The 16,575-nt window shown below is 42.3% G+C and overlaps 1 protein-coding gene across 1 annotated transcript in view; it reads left to right on the forward strand.

Annotated features, from left to right (window-relative positions):
* Slc15a5 (solute carrier family 15 member 5) overlaps positions 1-2,834 on the forward strand; it is a 114,280-nt gene extending 111,446 nt beyond the window's left edge. The window contains exon 9 of the mRNA XM_075981924.1: positions 2,690-2,834. Within this exon, the coding sequence (XP_075838039.1) occupies positions 2,690-2,834 (145 nt within the window). The remainder of the gene's footprint in view (positions 1-2,689) is intronic.
* Positions 2,835-16,575: the final 13,741 nt, after the last annotated feature.

The raw sequence follows: 16,575 nt of genomic DNA on the forward strand, positions 1-16,575 counted from the left end.
AAACAAATATCATTCAGCAAATAGCTAATAATTTAATGACCCTAAAGATTTGGGTTCCAGTCAAGCCTTTAAATCAGCAGTAGCCATTTCAAGGTTAATAGGTGGAAATTCATTCCAACAGTGATTCTCAACCTTCCTAAGGCTGTGACTTCTTAATACAGCTCCTCATGTGGTAGTGGTCCCCCAACCATAAAATTTAACACTGCTACTTCATAGCTATAACTCTGCTTCTGTTATGAATCATAATATAAATATCTGATATACAGGATATCTGATATATGACCCCCCCAAGGGGTCGACCCACAAGTTGAGAACCACTGTTTTAGAGACTCACCTAAGTTGCCAAAATAGTGTAATATCGTCATCTTTGTGCATAATCTCACTTGTCTTATGGTTAACATATGCAAAATACTGCCTAATCATGGAAATACTTTTCAGTCATGCAATGTCTACTTGCCAAAGATCCCCCATGAATCTGGCTCATATGTATCATCTATCCATTGATTGCCCCACCTCTCTCTCTTACTGAAATATTCTAGCTGTGTGCACAGAACAAGCAGCCTAACCTGTTTGAGTCCTACTTGTCATCTCTTTTTTGCCCAAATCAGTCTTTTGTTCTTCTACCAAATGTCTTTTGGATCAGCATTCCGGTGACAGATAGGGGCAGCAAACCAGAAGTTTGCAGAGTCAAAAGTCAACAGATGCTCAGAGTCTTGTACCGCCTGATCTCCCTGAGCTGAGGGTCCACTGTGGGAGGTACTGAATCACTGCAAGGAGGGGTGGGCACCACACCTAAATTTGATAGCCCCATTTAGTAAGATTATTTGTTGATTGCCAAAACACACGGGTTTGACCTCTTTCCCACAATATGGAAGTTCTCTAAATGCCAGGCTCTTAGATCACAAAGGAAACTAGAAAATCGGAGTCTCACAGGAAACTCCAACAAGGATTTGTAGGAAACAGGTTTTGTGGTGAAAACAGAAGTTGAAGACATGTGCTCCTTCCCTCCAGCCACTGTCTCCAACCCCAGAAGCTGAGTCCATCTGCCAGCTTGTTAGGTCCAGTACCACCTCTCCAGTTTCCATTTTGTAGTCTTTGTGTAAGAATTTGCCTTTGTCCGGGCAGCGGTGGCTCACACCTTTGATCCCAGTGCTTGGAAGGCAGACACAGGCAGATTTCTGAGTTCAAAGTCAACCTGGATTATGAAGTGCTACACAGAAATATCCTGTCTCCAAAAACAAATGAAGGAAAGAAAGGAGAAAGGGAAGAAGAAAGGGAGGGAAGGAAGGACGAAAGAAAAAAAGAAAGGAAGGAAGGAAGGAAGGAAGGAAGGAAGGAAGGAAGGAAGAAAGAAAGAAAGAAAGAAAGAAAGAAAGAAAGAAAGAAAGAAAGAAAGAAACTTGCCTTTGTCCTTCAGAGAAGCAACCTCCAGAGTCAGAGATGTCAAGGTCAGTTCCACAGTGTATGAGCAATGTAAACACCAGGACACTCCTTAATCCAGCTATGCCTTGGTTTCTTCACCTCTCACTGTGTTGCAAGGGTGCTTAAAGTTGAGTAAACACTCAAAAGTATTAGCAACACTAAAGTGCTTCCCCATCTGGCCTTATGCACCCTTTCTTCTGCTTTATTCTTCTCATGTTTATGCTGAGATATGATCCAGTTGACCATGAGCATGATCAAGTCCAAGTCGGTTTTACTTGGGAATCTGACTTTATCAGCTCATCGTGCTTGCATGCACTCAGCCAACCTGTTAAGCAGTGTTCCAGGCACTAAAGAATCAAGGAAACTCCATTAGAACAAAGGGAACGAGAGTGGTGTCCAATCCAAAACATTCAGATACCTGTGGTTATTGAGGAGAGCTTGAGGTTGGTGAAAGAAAGAGGGAGGGATAAAAATGTACAACACCAGAGATTAGCACAAGCACAGATCAGGGACTTCACACTAAGGCAGGTTTGATTGATAAATAAGTCTCATTCTGTCCAAGTCTTATGTAAGCCATAAGGATGTTTTTTACACTTGAAATTTAGTGTTCTAGTGTATAAAATGGCAACAATCTCTCCTTCCCAGAGTAGTATGGCTGGAGAAGATACTCAGGGCAGAAAAGTTTCTCTAATGTTAGGGGTGGACGGTGGACATTTTTAAAGTGTGGTCACAAACTCCTTCTTTGACAATGGTCTCAGCACCAAATCCATGGTACATCTAATCAGTAGAGTCCAATCTGTAGCACATTTGATGAGCCCTTAGAGTCCAAGCAGCCATGAAATCCACTGCCAATAAAATTTCAGGGTTTCTCTCACTAGCAGTACAGAAGAGACTTACAGGTGGTTGTTAAAGAACACCATCCTGCTGGCCATGATGGTGTGCATTCCCCTATAATCCCAGCATTTAAGAAGCTAAGGCAAGAGGATTACCCCAGTTCAAACAAGACTAGACTACAAGCAGGTCGCCAAGAGAGCTTGGGCTTCATGGCAATACCTTGTCTCAATAAGAGAGGGCTCTCGAAAGGTCCTTATGGGATCCTTACTGTGTACTAAATAGAACTCCCCTGTCCTTGTACAAAGACTGCCTCTTAAATAATGACCCTCGCAGCGCCATCATAAAAGGTGGGGAAGCACCGGGAGGGAAGCCAGTGATTTATCAAGTCATCTCCATCTGCTCCTAAGAAAAGTTCACTTTCTTTCAGTTTTAGATATTGTAATCTAAATCATTGTAAAGCCCAGAGCATCAGTGGAAGAAATCATGAAGAAACTCTTCTCTGTGAAAAGTCTCTGAAGTTTTATGGCAGTATGCTGGAAGCATCGTCAAGTATTGATCTTTGGGAGACAGCCCTATGAAACTGGATTTGACTGGTGAGCCCGCTAGTCATTATTTCCTTCTTCAGTCGAACACTTTATAGATGTTATCAGGAAAGTCAACATAAAAGAAAGCCACCATGAATGCTATCTACATACTTTATTTACCAGAACAATCATGATCCTCTAATAAACTGTTATGCTTTTGTATTGATGTACTTAAACTAATTAAGTGATTCCAGTGTCTTGGTGATTACTTTATGACCAGAAAATGATTCTTTTTTTTCTATGCCAACATGTCAATCATTATTATATAACCTTCACAATGGTTCTGCAATTGAAAGTGACGAGCAATATTTACTTATAATTTTAATGTCAGCTAAGAACTGCTATGTTTGTATTTTTTCTTTCTGTACATTCACTAATTTTTTATTTATTAACCACAGATAACACATGTCTAGGTAGATTTTATATATATAATTCTGCTATATTTGATCTTGTTATTCCACTAAAATATATCTCAATTGAGGAAAAGTCAATGTTACTATCATAGAGGTAGCTTGGTATGGTTTCATTTGGTCTTGTTAGTTTGGGACAAGGTCTCAGGCAGTCCAGGCTGGCCTCTGATGGAGGAGGGTCATCTGTCTATCTATTGCTTTCATTGATTAATTAATAAAGAAACTGCTTGGCCTGATAGGTCAGAACATGGGTGAGTGGAGTAGACAGAACAGAACGCTGGGAAGAAGGCAATGAGGCAGATGCCTCAGGCCGACGTGATGAAGCTCTGGCCCAAAATGGACGTAGGCTAGAATCCTTCCTGGTAAGTCACCACCTAGTGGTACTACACAGATTATTAGAGATGGGTTAGGCAAGTTATGAGAATTAGCCAATAAGAGGCTACAGATAATGGGCCAAGCAGTGTTTAAAAGAATACAGTTTCTGTGTAATTATTTTGGGTAAAGCTAGCTGGTGGCCGGGAGCCCTCCTGGGCAGCGGGAAGCAGCCTGCCGCCCCATCTACAGGCCTCAAACTTAACTATGTTGCCAAGAATGGCCAACAAACTGGAATTGCAATCCAGGTGCCTCTGGGCCAGGCTTCTTTTATTATTATTATTACTATTATTATTATTACTATTGAATAAAATTAATGCCCTGTCCCTTAGTCCAAGTTTATCACAGTCAGTTTGGTTTTGAGTCTCCTGCTCCAGGTGACTCTTTCTTGCCCCTACAATGCCTGTTTGATAAACCTAACCTGAGTTCTTCCTCTCTGGTACCCAGACATTGAAAGTCCTCACTAACGACCTCCATTCACTTCCCCTCCTGGACTACACTGGATTGAACAAGAGCCTTTACCAGGTCATTTCCAACGATGATAACTAAGCACCCCCTCCTTCTGATGCAGCCAATGCTTAAAGTGTGGAATAAAAGATGTAGCCAACTTGGCTGGGCTTCAGTATGCATTGCTGTAAAAACCAGGTGTTTTTCCTATTCCAGCTATCTGCTATTTGCTGGTTTGCTCAGATAACACGTCCATGTGCACAGAGAAATTCTTCCCATTTGTTTGGAGGACGTGTCTGTGTGCACGCAGCAATTCTTCCCCACAACTTTTTCAGATTCTTTGTTTTGCATAAATCCCTGGCAAAGCAATGAGGCAAGGCCCAATGCTCTTACAACTTTCCTTGCTGTGAAAGGTTAAATGCCAAGCTTGCAATTTTGGGCTTAATGAACACCCCAAAGGAGCCTCGTTAGTGCAGTATCTAGCGCATTGGTCTCATAATGAACACCCCAAAGATCAAGAAAGCTCCAAATGCCTCGTCTTGGTGTAAATGAAAAGCCATAGCCTGCTTTTGCTTTAGAAAACGGCCTGGCATGGCCTTGGCCCTTCCCCAACTTTCCCTTCATCTCCTAATTTCAACATTGTAACAGGAAGAAAGGGGTGTTCGTCACGCTCTCCCTCTTCCTTTGCAATGAAAGATCTGCAGAAATTAGAAAATTGACCCAAAGCAAGCAGCAGAGGAGCTGAGAACTCTCACATTGGCGTTGACACTTGTGATTAGCTAAATTGCAGTAACTGCACGCGCTTCCATTCGGAACAGGGTGCATTCACACGGCAGTTTCCTCTCTAGAGCCTGGCGACATTATCGCTGAGCACCTGGAATAGTTTAGGCATTAAGTGTAATTGGTTTTGCTTTACATAAATCTGGAGCTTTGTAAATAAGCGGAGCGTTTCAGCTTCTATATAACACCAATTAACTTAAACGGATGCCTTGTTTGCAGAAGCCTGCTGCGTTCAGTACTGTATTTTTCCCGTAATGTGTTCAATGGCAGCAAAGCCCTGCGTCTCCACAGCGTTCCTTCTGCTCCAGCCGCTTCCGCCAAGGGTCTCCCCGTCACTCACTCAACGCAGGTCACAAAGGTTGAAGGAACCTCGTCTTCCCTGAGAAACTCCCTCAGTGCCGGATTTCTGATCAAGATTTGGGACTTGAAAGGAAGGCAGTAGAAAATATTTTCTCTGACCCACAGAGCGCACAGGTCTGACCCCATCTGGTTCTGTCCACAAGTGACAAGGACATCTTTTTCCTCCCTTTTCTCTTGTAATATTTGGGGCAGCCGAAAGCCAGACCTTGTGCCTGTACTCAAAAAATTTTAAATGTGTTCTTTTTGTATGAATTTACCAGTGAAAGCATTTCCAGCGTAGTGCCTTGTTTTCTAAAGGGGAAAAAGCAAGCAAGCAAACAAACAAAACCCTGAGAGCTGGAAGCCGATGGATTTTCTCCCCGTTATTATCTCTCTACTCAGCTCTCTGCCCTATCTGTGATACCCCCTCCAATAATTCCAACAATCTTGAATTCCAATATCTAGCCCTTCATTGCCAACCTGGAATTCTCTTGCTTTATACAAGCAGTTTGTAGATCTGTGGGGACTGATCAACAGATAAGAACACTTGCTGTGTCCATGGGAGAACCTGAGTTTGATCCCCACGAACCTGCATGATCATGTGGTATGATCACACACGCCCAGCACCGATGAGCAAAGGCAGGCAGATCCCAGCAAGCTTAGCCAGCTAGGTGAGTTTCAGATTCACTGAGAGACTGCCTTAAGGGAACATGTGGAGACACAAGGCAGAACACCCACTACCCTCTTCTCACTTCTGTGCACATGGCGTGTGCACACAGGTGTATGCAGACACAACCGCAAGCACACAACACACGCTAATTTCTAAAGTATTTTTTGTCAGCTAACAGAGGAACACTATCGCCAAATCACAGCTCTTGATTCCACACGTTTCCTGTTAATATTGTGATTAACAAATTGAATGCCTGCTGAGAACGGCCAGGGTCTCTGGGTCTGAGAAAATCATCAGCAATGTTGGGCCCAGCAACAGCTATACACCATCCCCACCGCAAGGAAAGCCAGAATATGATTCCCAGTCTCAGGCCTTTAAGTAAAGCCCTCACATAAAACCCCCAGCAGAGGGACGGCAAAATACAGGTGCCCCCAGTGCAGTCTGGTAGAGAGAAAAGGAATTAGGGGAGTCACTAACAATCACGACCATAGCTCTGCCACCCTTTGCAGTTTACAAGTCTGTGCCACATGTTTGGTTAAGACCAGCATTCTGGGAGGGAGGCACATGGTAATGTCCCTATTTTCTAAGTGAGAAATTGAAACACCAAGACAGTAAGTGACTTATGAGGAGTTGCAGAGCTTGGGAGATGGTTTACTCGTAAAGTACCTGTCACCTAAGCCTGAGGACCTGGGTTTAGATCCCCAACACTCCTGTCAAAAGCAGGTATTGCAGCACATGGATATAAACTTGATGCAGAGGACAGAGATGCAGAGATTCATTCCTAGGGACCACTGGCCATCCAGCCTTGCTGAATCATTGGGCTCTGGCCTCAGTGAACAATGTTATCTCAAAAAATGAAGGTGGAGAGCAATCAAGCAAATCTCCTAACATCAACATCTGTCCTCCATGTACATGTGGGTGCATGCTCGTAGGCATTATTGGGTACACACACACACACACACACACAAGCATGTACAAATACCATCCACACATAAATGAATAAATAAAATAAATTTTAAGCAGAGAGAAGACTTGAAAGTTACACCGTTGTTCCCCAGGGCAATAACTGCTTTCACAAAGAACCCTGGAGGAACCACCAACACTAAATCAACACACATGGATGAAGCACTCCATCATCGAAAGGGAACAAGAGAGGGATGCCGTGACACGGATAGGGATCCTGACAGAACAGCTGACATTTTCCACAATCAGCACTCCTACGGAGCCTTCCGCTACTCCGTGTGGACCCCTGATCGTCACGTGCTCCCCACTCAAAGAGTCTTCTGGCTGACTACAGTGGGAGCAGGGATCTCAAAAATGAGTTCTCCCAGTTCTTTCAGATCTGCCATCAAAACTAGCTGGATGTTTGTATTACAAATGAGTTCTAAACTGCCTTTAGGAAGAGCACTTTGCAATAAATAGATGTTCCCTTAGTCTGGTCCGTAATTGTGAAGATTCCTGTGCCACTTGCTTGGAGCATACAACTGTTCCATTTCTTGGTATGTCAGTTCTTTTAGAAATCAAAGTCACCACCAGCTTATAGATAGTCTCAGGGGAGGCAGCAAGCAGTTGTGAGCTGTCTCACATGCGTGAGGACCCAAACTCCAGTTCCCCACAAGAGCAGTATGTATGCTCTTCATCACTGAACCTCCGGTCCCCCAAACCCCCATCTACCCCTCATCATGGGCGCATTGGAATCCACCTCTTGGCTCGGATTCCATCTCTTGGATGGAAGTCAGGCGGTTCTTAGGCTTATGAAACCACAAGTGACCAAACTTAAATAAACACAGCAATGAGTGCACAGCCTATGACAAGTGTCTATTACCATGGTAACAGCAAGTCAGGAACACATTTAATGGCACTTAAGTGAAAAACAAGGCAACAATTCTATAATTCTGCTACAGATAAAAGCTGGAGAAAAACGGAGTCCGTGGGAGCTAGGGATTTGGCTAAGGCAAGGGGCACCTCTTGCCATCCAAGATATTACAAAAGAAACACACATGTCATCATAGCAGTTTGCATTTCCCCAGCAGGATCCATCAGAGAAAAATGAAGAAAAGAATGGGACCACACAAAATTTATCAGAAGGGAAGCATATCTCTATCAGAAATGCCAGAGAAGAGAAGACAGGCTTCAAATGGGAGAGCAGGTAGTGGCCATTCAGAAGCAGGCATTTTAGTTTGGAGAGTGTGTCCTGCATACAGTAGGCACCTTGATTGGTATAAATTGATGGCAGTCTCCTGAGCAAGCCAGATGGCTTTTCTCCATTTCTCAAGTGTTTCTTACATTAACTAAATCTTCCTGACCCAATTCACATTGTCTCCAGAAACCAGACTTCTGCTCCCCCTACAGCCTGGCTCCTCCTGATTTCACTGCTGCAAAATGTGATTGAGGAGCAGCAACAAACAGCCATGGTGAACGAACCGCTTCTCCGCAATTAGAAGTTCACGGAGAATAAATTATCCTCCAGTTCAAGCTGTCCAGCAGTAATTCGCATTAATAATAACACTTCAACAACAGTCTGCTTCCCACAATGACAGCGAGTGCTAGAAACTTCAGCATTTTTCTTCCAGCCACAGTCACATCCCAGACGGCTGGCCCAGATCGCCATATGCAGCACAAGGAACAAAGATGCTTGATGTATGACTGGCCGTGAGTTCATAGGCTAGAAAAGCAGGTGAGACAAACTCAAGAGATTCACTCCATCGAGCTTTCTCTTGTAATTTATGCTAAATCTTAAGTTAATTTTCACCGTAGGGAATTTATAAAGGGGATAGTTCCCCAAGGTCTCTCTTCTTCCTGGGCAAAAACAACTTTTTCACTGCAGCAGAGTCAAGCTGTAGATGTGACCTCAGGTTATAGAGAAGATGAGGTCCATGAAGGCAGGATGATTATGTAGATATATAGATTTAAGATAGTAATGAAGAAGAAACATGAAGATAGATAGGATAGATAGATGATAGATACATGATAGATGGTAGAATGGTAGGTAATGAGATTAGATAGATAGATAGATAGATAGATAGATAGATAGATAGATAGATAGATAGATAGATAGATAAAATATAGATAGACAGATGATAGGTAGACAGACAATAGATAGATGATATATAGATTATATAGATAGACTAGATAGACTAAATAGATAGAAGATAAATAGAAATATAGATAGCAAAAATTAGATAGATAGATAGATAGATAGATAGATAGATAGATAGATAGATAGATAGATGATAGATTAGACAGACTAGATTAAATAGATGATAGAAATATAGATAGCAGAAATATAGGTAAGAAGAAAGAAAGAAAGAAAGAAAGAAAGAAAGAAAGAAAGAAAGAAAGAAAGGAAGGAAGGAAGGAAGGAAGGAAGGAAGGAAGAAAATTAATTTGACTGGCTGCAACTAGGGCACTCTGACAGCTTACCTACATGCACAGTTTCAAGTCTTGTGAGTGCTTAGGAGCTGAAATCCACAAACAAACGTTCCAAGAAACACTCCAGACAGAAAACCTATTTTGCTTGTGCCCTAACTTAAGGCCACATAACATCCCTACTGTTTGGGGCAGTCATGGGGCTCCAGGTCAACTAAAAGGAAGAGAAATAAGCTCAATCTCTTCCTGAAATATAGCAGGATTCTTATGTGTCCTTGCTAAGAAAACTGTTGCTGTAAATTTTTAGGCTTTGGATTGAGTAAGTATTGGCTAGAGAGATGTGTGGTCAGAGATCATTCTTCTCTGGCCAGCGTGGCCCAGAGATGCCAAAAGTTTGGACATCACTGCTGTCCTGGATGAACAGAAGGGTGGTGGCCAAAGCATCCCAGGCAAACTTAAGAAGCAGCACAAGCAAAGCACACAAGTGGGAAACAAAGGCCACAGGTTGTTGTGGAAATGGCAGTATATATGGTACAACCAGTGACAAGTCCCCAGACCATGGCAGTATAGACATTTGTGTCTCAGAAAGATCAGCCAGTCAGAATCTAATGGAGAACCTGACAGAAACCAGACAGCCATTAGGAGCCTAGCTAGGTAATTAGTGCCATGTAAGGTCCCTGGCTAATGGTGGTAGTGCCTACCATGGAGACAAGAAGAGACACACAAATCAGGGAGCCAATAGTGAGGTAATCAGTGGAAAGCAGGCATCAGGCCTTATTTGCACTACATTGTTTCTTTAAAAATCTATAATAAACTTTTGATCTTGGAATTATCATTAACCTCATATTACATATGTGAAACCTGAAACACAGAGACTTCAAGCTACTTGCCCAAGGACAGCCACGACTCACGGAGTCCAACTCTGAACAGTGGCATACTTAATCATAATGCCCCACTGTTCCGATGTGGAGGGGACGCAGGGAGGGAAGTCAAGGATAGTTACAAGGTTCTGACATAAGAAACTAGGTGACTGTTAAAGCTGCTCGGCTAGATAAACACGGGAGAAGAGAAGGGCAGACATTAGAAGAGAGACATTTCCCACAGTGAATTTGAGACATCTGTCAGAAATGGAGTGATGGCCCTATGGCCAAATAGTTATGTATCTGAAGCTGTGCTTACATAGAAATCTTCAGTCATCAAGTATTCATATTTCAAGAGACTGTTATGGAACATCTAGTCATGCTTTTATTTTATAAATGAAAAAAAAAACCTCCAGATTCAAGGAGTTGCTGTAATTTGCCCCTAGTTAAATGCAAGTGTTTACCTGGTAAACTTCAAAGACCTCTGATTATTGATCTAACCTGGGAAACAGTTTTCCCAAAAGAGTTATGACAAAACAGGGGAAAAAATCAGCAGAAAATGCTGGATTTAATTTTAAGTTTAGTTTGATTTTTAATGGGCTTATAAAAAACTTTATCACATGCACTGTATATCACTAAACACATCCTCAGAGCCTTCTGTCTTCATAGGAATAGCAGTGATCGTCTTCATAGACTTCTGGGATAAGCTTAGAGGTCAGACAAGCATCAGACAAGATTGAACGTGAACTAAGGCACCAACTGGTAATAGCTGGGCAACATTTGATGAACTATTTAGCATCACAGAGACTCAACCACCACATCTGCAAAACAGGGGGGATATATTCTACATTATTTTAGGCCTTGGAAATATCCTAACAGGCATTAAAGATCCCAAGACATGGGGTTCTTCAATGTAAATTACTCAGCTGCTATTTTTCTTTCCTCTCAGTCGGCAAATGTTTACTGGATATCATCTCTACTCCCAAGTAATTTGTGGATATGTATCAATTAATATTTTTCTTATTATTAAATCAGCAGAAGTAAAAGCGTTTGTTTTTCCCATTTATGTTAATCCTAATAAGATATATCCAGTAATAGCAATCACCTTGATGTTAGACCCAAAATTCATCCAATACTCAGGCCAGAAGAGATGAAGATGCAGAAATCTAATTTATCAAAACACAGAGTCACGGTTGGTCTATCATAGCCCCATGGAGTTTGGAATGTCTCCAGATACACAATTAACAGGCCCTTTCTGCCTTCCTACTCATAATTAGATTATGGATGGAGTTAAGCATCCCACAAACACTCACCATATCATTCACAAGAAGCAATGAAGTAAATGAGGTCTTGATTGTCCATTAAATGCTTCCACAAGTTCTTCTTTAAAACAGTGAGAGCCTTTATAGAGTTAACTTATTTCTTTCTTTTTTTTTTTTTTTTTTTTTTGATTTTCGAGACAGGGTTTCTCCGTAGCTTTTGGTTCCTGTCCTGGAACTAGCTGGAACTAGACCAGGCTTATTTCTTTCTTTAATGAACAATTGTTAGATTCATCTGTCCTCCTACACAACCACCTTAATGAAAAGTAAACTGAGGTCTGCTTATTTGTCAGGTGTTCTAATGGTTTTGACCAATAGGCTTGTTTGTATGGAGAGAGGAGGTCAATAAGCAACTGATATGACACCTGCTGAGTCCAACCTTCGAAAAGGTGCTTCTGAGAAGACATAAAATGACAAATTCATTCAAAAGACACTCGTAGCCTTGGGAGATGGCTCACTGGGTAATGAACTTTCTGTGCATGAATATGAACCTGTGTTGGGCTCCCAGCACCCAACAGAAGTCCCAGTGCTAAAGAGACAGAGAAGGGACGATTCTAGACATTTATTGACTGACCAGTTTAGACTATCAGTGAACTCCAGGTTCAGTGAGAGACTCCGTGTCGAAAAGTAAGAAAGAGAATACTGAAGGAGATACCTGACAATACCCTCAGGTCCCCAAACTTGTAAGCAAGCACATTACCCAGTGAGCCACTTCCTAGCCCAATAAAATTGACTTTAATGTGCTAGAAATGGTATCAGTGTGCTAGTAACATATGCAATTTAAGTTCTTGACAAGTATTTACTTATGATACAGTTTTACCATCTGTTTGGAAAATCCAATATTAAAACTAAGTCACAGGAAATCAGTTATACAAAAAAATACATGGCCTGGCAATATATGCCCACTGGTGCAATAGTGGCACAGATTTCTGAGAGTAAACAACTACATTGTAATTGTGTGTAAGACCTACTTCATAAGATAGAACCTTTGCCTGGCAGTGTTAACAGGGCAAAGAAATTACGGCTGCATAGATCATAGGCCTTAGGGAAAAAAAACTATTACTCTCATTCTGCTAAATGGACTCCCAATGACTTATTCTTCTACTGAAAGATTAGCATGTCCACCAGCCTTCATTAGGGATGCTTATTTTTGTAATATGCATCTGTATTGATTAATATAGAAACCCACAACTGGTCAACATGCAGAGAATAAGAGACTATAGAGAGCTCAGTGCCAAATAATACTATATCACATCTTCTCCTCACAAGGCTTAAGGATCATTGTGGAAGAGGGAGCTGACAGAATGTAAGAACCAAAGTAGAGACAGAAAAACTGTTTTCTAGACACTGTGGGGCAGTTGCATATATAAACTCAGAGTGGTTATGGCAGCATGTAAAAGACCTGCATGAGATCAAGCTGGACAAAATCTTAACATGGATGAAGGAGGTAGTCATGAAGTCCCACCCCAACTGAGGAGAGAGAGATTAGTGTCTTTATAAATAAAAGGTCACGTGGAATTTTGAGGGAAAACCAAGGCAGAAGAAAGAAAGGAGGAAGGCATGGGGATGCAGTAGATCAAAACACATTTTATGCATGTATGAAATTTTCAAGAACGAAAAATATAAATGAGAGAGGGAGGGAGGGAGAGAGGGAGGGAGGGAGGGAGGGAGGGAGGGAGGGAGGGAGGGAGGGAGGGAGGGGGCAGGGAGGGAAGGAGACAGAGAGAGAGAGAGAGAGAGAGAGAGAGAGAGAGAGAGAGAGAGAGAGAGAGAGAGAGAGAGAAAGTTCCTTCTCCTATGCACTGAATTAGCTGAAATGGATAACAATGTTTGAATGACTAGGACTAAGAAGTCTACTCACTTCCTCAATTGGCAATTGTGACAAAAGTTACATAATTTCCAGACTAATCCAGTTATTTGGGTTGAAGCAATGTTGGCTAGGAATAGAATACAGAAGGAAACAGAGAAGCAGAGAAGGAAGAAAGGAAAGAAGGTAAGAAAGGAGGTATGAAAGGAGGGAGGGAGGGAGGGAGGGAGGGAGAGAGGGAGGAAGGAAGGAAGGAAGGAAGGAAGGAAGGAAGGAAGGAAGGAAGGAAGGAAGGAAGGAAGGAAGGAAGGAAGGAAAAGAAAGGAGAGGGAGAGAAGGAGAGGAAAGATGAACTCACCAGAATGCTGAACATTTTCATTCTGAAAGTTTGGTGCTGCTGTTCTCATAAACTCGTGAAGAAAGGCGCCAGCTAGCTATTAAAAAGTTCTCAGCCATTCCTTGTCTTCACTGTGCTGAGTGTGCACTGGAGAGTTCTCTGCAGTGGTGAGTGAGGGGCACTCTTCCTTCCAAAGTCATTTATGGTCACAGAGGAGTCTGTACTGTGAGCCGTGGCTTGTTGATTCTATAAACCAACATGTACATGATTGCCAACTTGATTATCTCTCAAGTTGTGCCAAAGCACTCTCTCTTGCACTTGAATATACGCAAAAAATAGTTTTTAAGATGTATTTGAAAATAAGTATTCCATTTTAAAACCAGGTGACCCCTCTGACTTTTGGAATGTATAGATGGCATTAAGTTGAGAATCATACCCTTTGTTCTAATTTGCTTTCTATGGCTGCGGTAAATATCATGATCAAAAGCATCCTAGGGAGGAAAGGGCTTTTTTCAGCTTATATTTTACAGTTTATCATGAAGGGAAGTCAGGGCTGGAACTCAAGACAGGGAACCTGAAGGTGGGAACTTGAACATAGGCCATGGCGAAATGCTGCTGACTGAATTGCTCCACCTTTCTCTCTCAGAGCTCTCAGGACCAACTACCCATGGGCTGCACCACCTGTCACGGGCTGAATCCTCCCAGACCAATCATTAATCAAGAAAACGCTGCACAGATTTGCCCAGAAGCCTCTCTCCTAAAGGCATTTTCTCAACGGAGGCTCACTCTTCCCAGATGACTCTAGCTTGTGTCAAGTTGACGCAGAACTAACCAGGACACACTTCCTTCTTAAGCCCTATCTCCATGTTGGCAAAGATGCAGCCAGTGCTAAAACAATAGCAGCAGCATTCTGAGACAACTGAACTGGCAAAAATCAGAAAAATAGTAACATTCCTAAATGCCCAGCTTATTTGCCTTGATTCAGTGAATCCTAAGCATAGTATCTAATTCAAGGATGCACTAACTGCTAGTGAAAGGCAAGGAAAACGGCTAGGAATACAAAGGTCAGAAGCACAGGAAAGAAGGGTCATTGGAGCACAAACAAGGGTAGAGAGGAATGAAGCAGCCTGTCCAATCCAACATGTGGAGGATAAGTACAGTTTGGCCAAGCAAACGGGGACCCATGGCAGCCTCCTCAAGTGACCGCGTAACTCAGGAAACCCTCAGACAGCTGGAATTATTTCTCAGGAGTCTCTTAGACAGAATCTCATCCTGCTGTGTACTCTCAACAGCTGTTTTAAGGTGTGAGAAGAGATTCCTTGGGAGATTTGGGGGAACTCCAAAGGAGAAAAATAGACACTCAGCTTCTGTCCTAGAACTCTGGGAAGGAGCCCCCACCAATGAGCATGCTGCTTAAGAACCCACTGTCTAGCAAATAGATCTTACAATGTCAGGCCACGGTGGGATCAGAATGGTCCATAAGATTTATGGAGCTGAAAGGCCAAGAATTCACCAAGTCTTCAGGCTTTTCTGAAGGTGTGGAACACACGAATCCTTCCTTCTTTGACACATTTTATAACATAGAATGTAGCTCTGAAAACGAAGGCTGAGTGAGGATGGGAACCGAACAAGGACAAGGAGAGAAAATGCGTGGCCCTGCCTAGGTGTGGCAGTCAGAAATGCAATAGTGGAAAGCGCATGGAGGAACAAATGGAAGACCCATAAATCTCAGAGACCTTAGTAGAACAGCTAAGGACAGGGGTTGGCCACCATCTCCGCTCTTCTGTTCCCATGAGACTGTGGAAAATCTCAGGCTTTACACTAGCCCCAAGAGATAGAAGAAACTGTGAGCTGATGGAGTCGAGAAACAGAGAAAAGACAGAACTGACTTGTATTGCATTATTCATTGGACAAAACAACACCTGTGGATGTGTGTGTGATTGAACTGTGTTAAATAAGGTTACCTCTCTCATGCTACCAAGATTTGTGACAATCCTGTATCAGGCATGCACACATACAAATGATTCCCTCTGGTGCTTAGCCCTCCCCAACCTTGAGAAGCTGCTTGCAATGCTGCCATTGTTCAGACTGTCCTAAGCTTCCAATATCCACCAATTTTATAAACCACATGAAAATAGTGATTGCATTAATTTCTATCTGGACCTCCACTTTTGATTACAAGGAAAGAAGGAAAATGGGAGAGGAGGGAGAGAGGAGGATGGGGGAAGTATCAAAGGAAGAAAAGAAGGGGGAGAGATGAGGAGGCAAAGGAAGGAGGAGGCACACAAATCTCTGTAACCCAGGCTTGTGTCTTAGACTTGTTACCTTATGTGATTGTTGATTGCCTTTCATATTCTGTATGAAGACACATCATAAACATCTTAGTTTAGATTACAGCAATTGTATAAAGGGAGGGGATAGAGGAGGAAAAGAGGGGGAAGTGCGAAAATTCACCTGAATTGTGGCATTATTCAATAAATGGACACTCACTGGTCTCTTGAAATTTCCAGAGTTCAACAGACAGACATTCATTAGCTCCAAGAATTAGAACACACACACTTTAAGAGATTGATATTGTGTGTAATAGTGCATTGTTAAAAAGACAATAATAAAAGAAAGCATTATCTGAGTGTATTTTATATATTCATAGAAAATAAAAACTCAAAATATAGGCACATTACTTTCCAGTCAGAACACTGATCCCGCCTCATGTCTGAGTTATTTATCTTTCCCCTTGAGATTCTTGTTGCCAATGTCTCTAGCTCCCACAGAGCCTTATATTTCTCCCAACTTTGTTTTTATTTACATTTATTTAATTGTTATTTTATCTATCACTTGTTTTTAGTAGTAGTAGTAGTCGTTGGGGGATGTGCATGTATGTGTGCATGCGTGCGTGCGTGCGTGTGTGTGTGTGCGTGCGTGCGCGCGTGCGTGCGTGCGTGTGTGTGTGTGCGTGTGTGTGTGTGTGTGCCGGCCACTATGAGCATGTGAAGGGCAAAGAACAACTTTCAGGAAAGGTTTCTCT

Source organism: Microtus pennsylvanicus, chromosome 8, assembly GCF_037038515.1.
Source record: "Microtus pennsylvanicus isolate mMicPen1 chromosome 8, mMicPen1.hap1, whole genome shotgun sequence".
NCBI lineage: Eukaryota > Metazoa > Chordata > Mammalia > Rodentia > Cricetidae > Microtus > Microtus pennsylvanicus.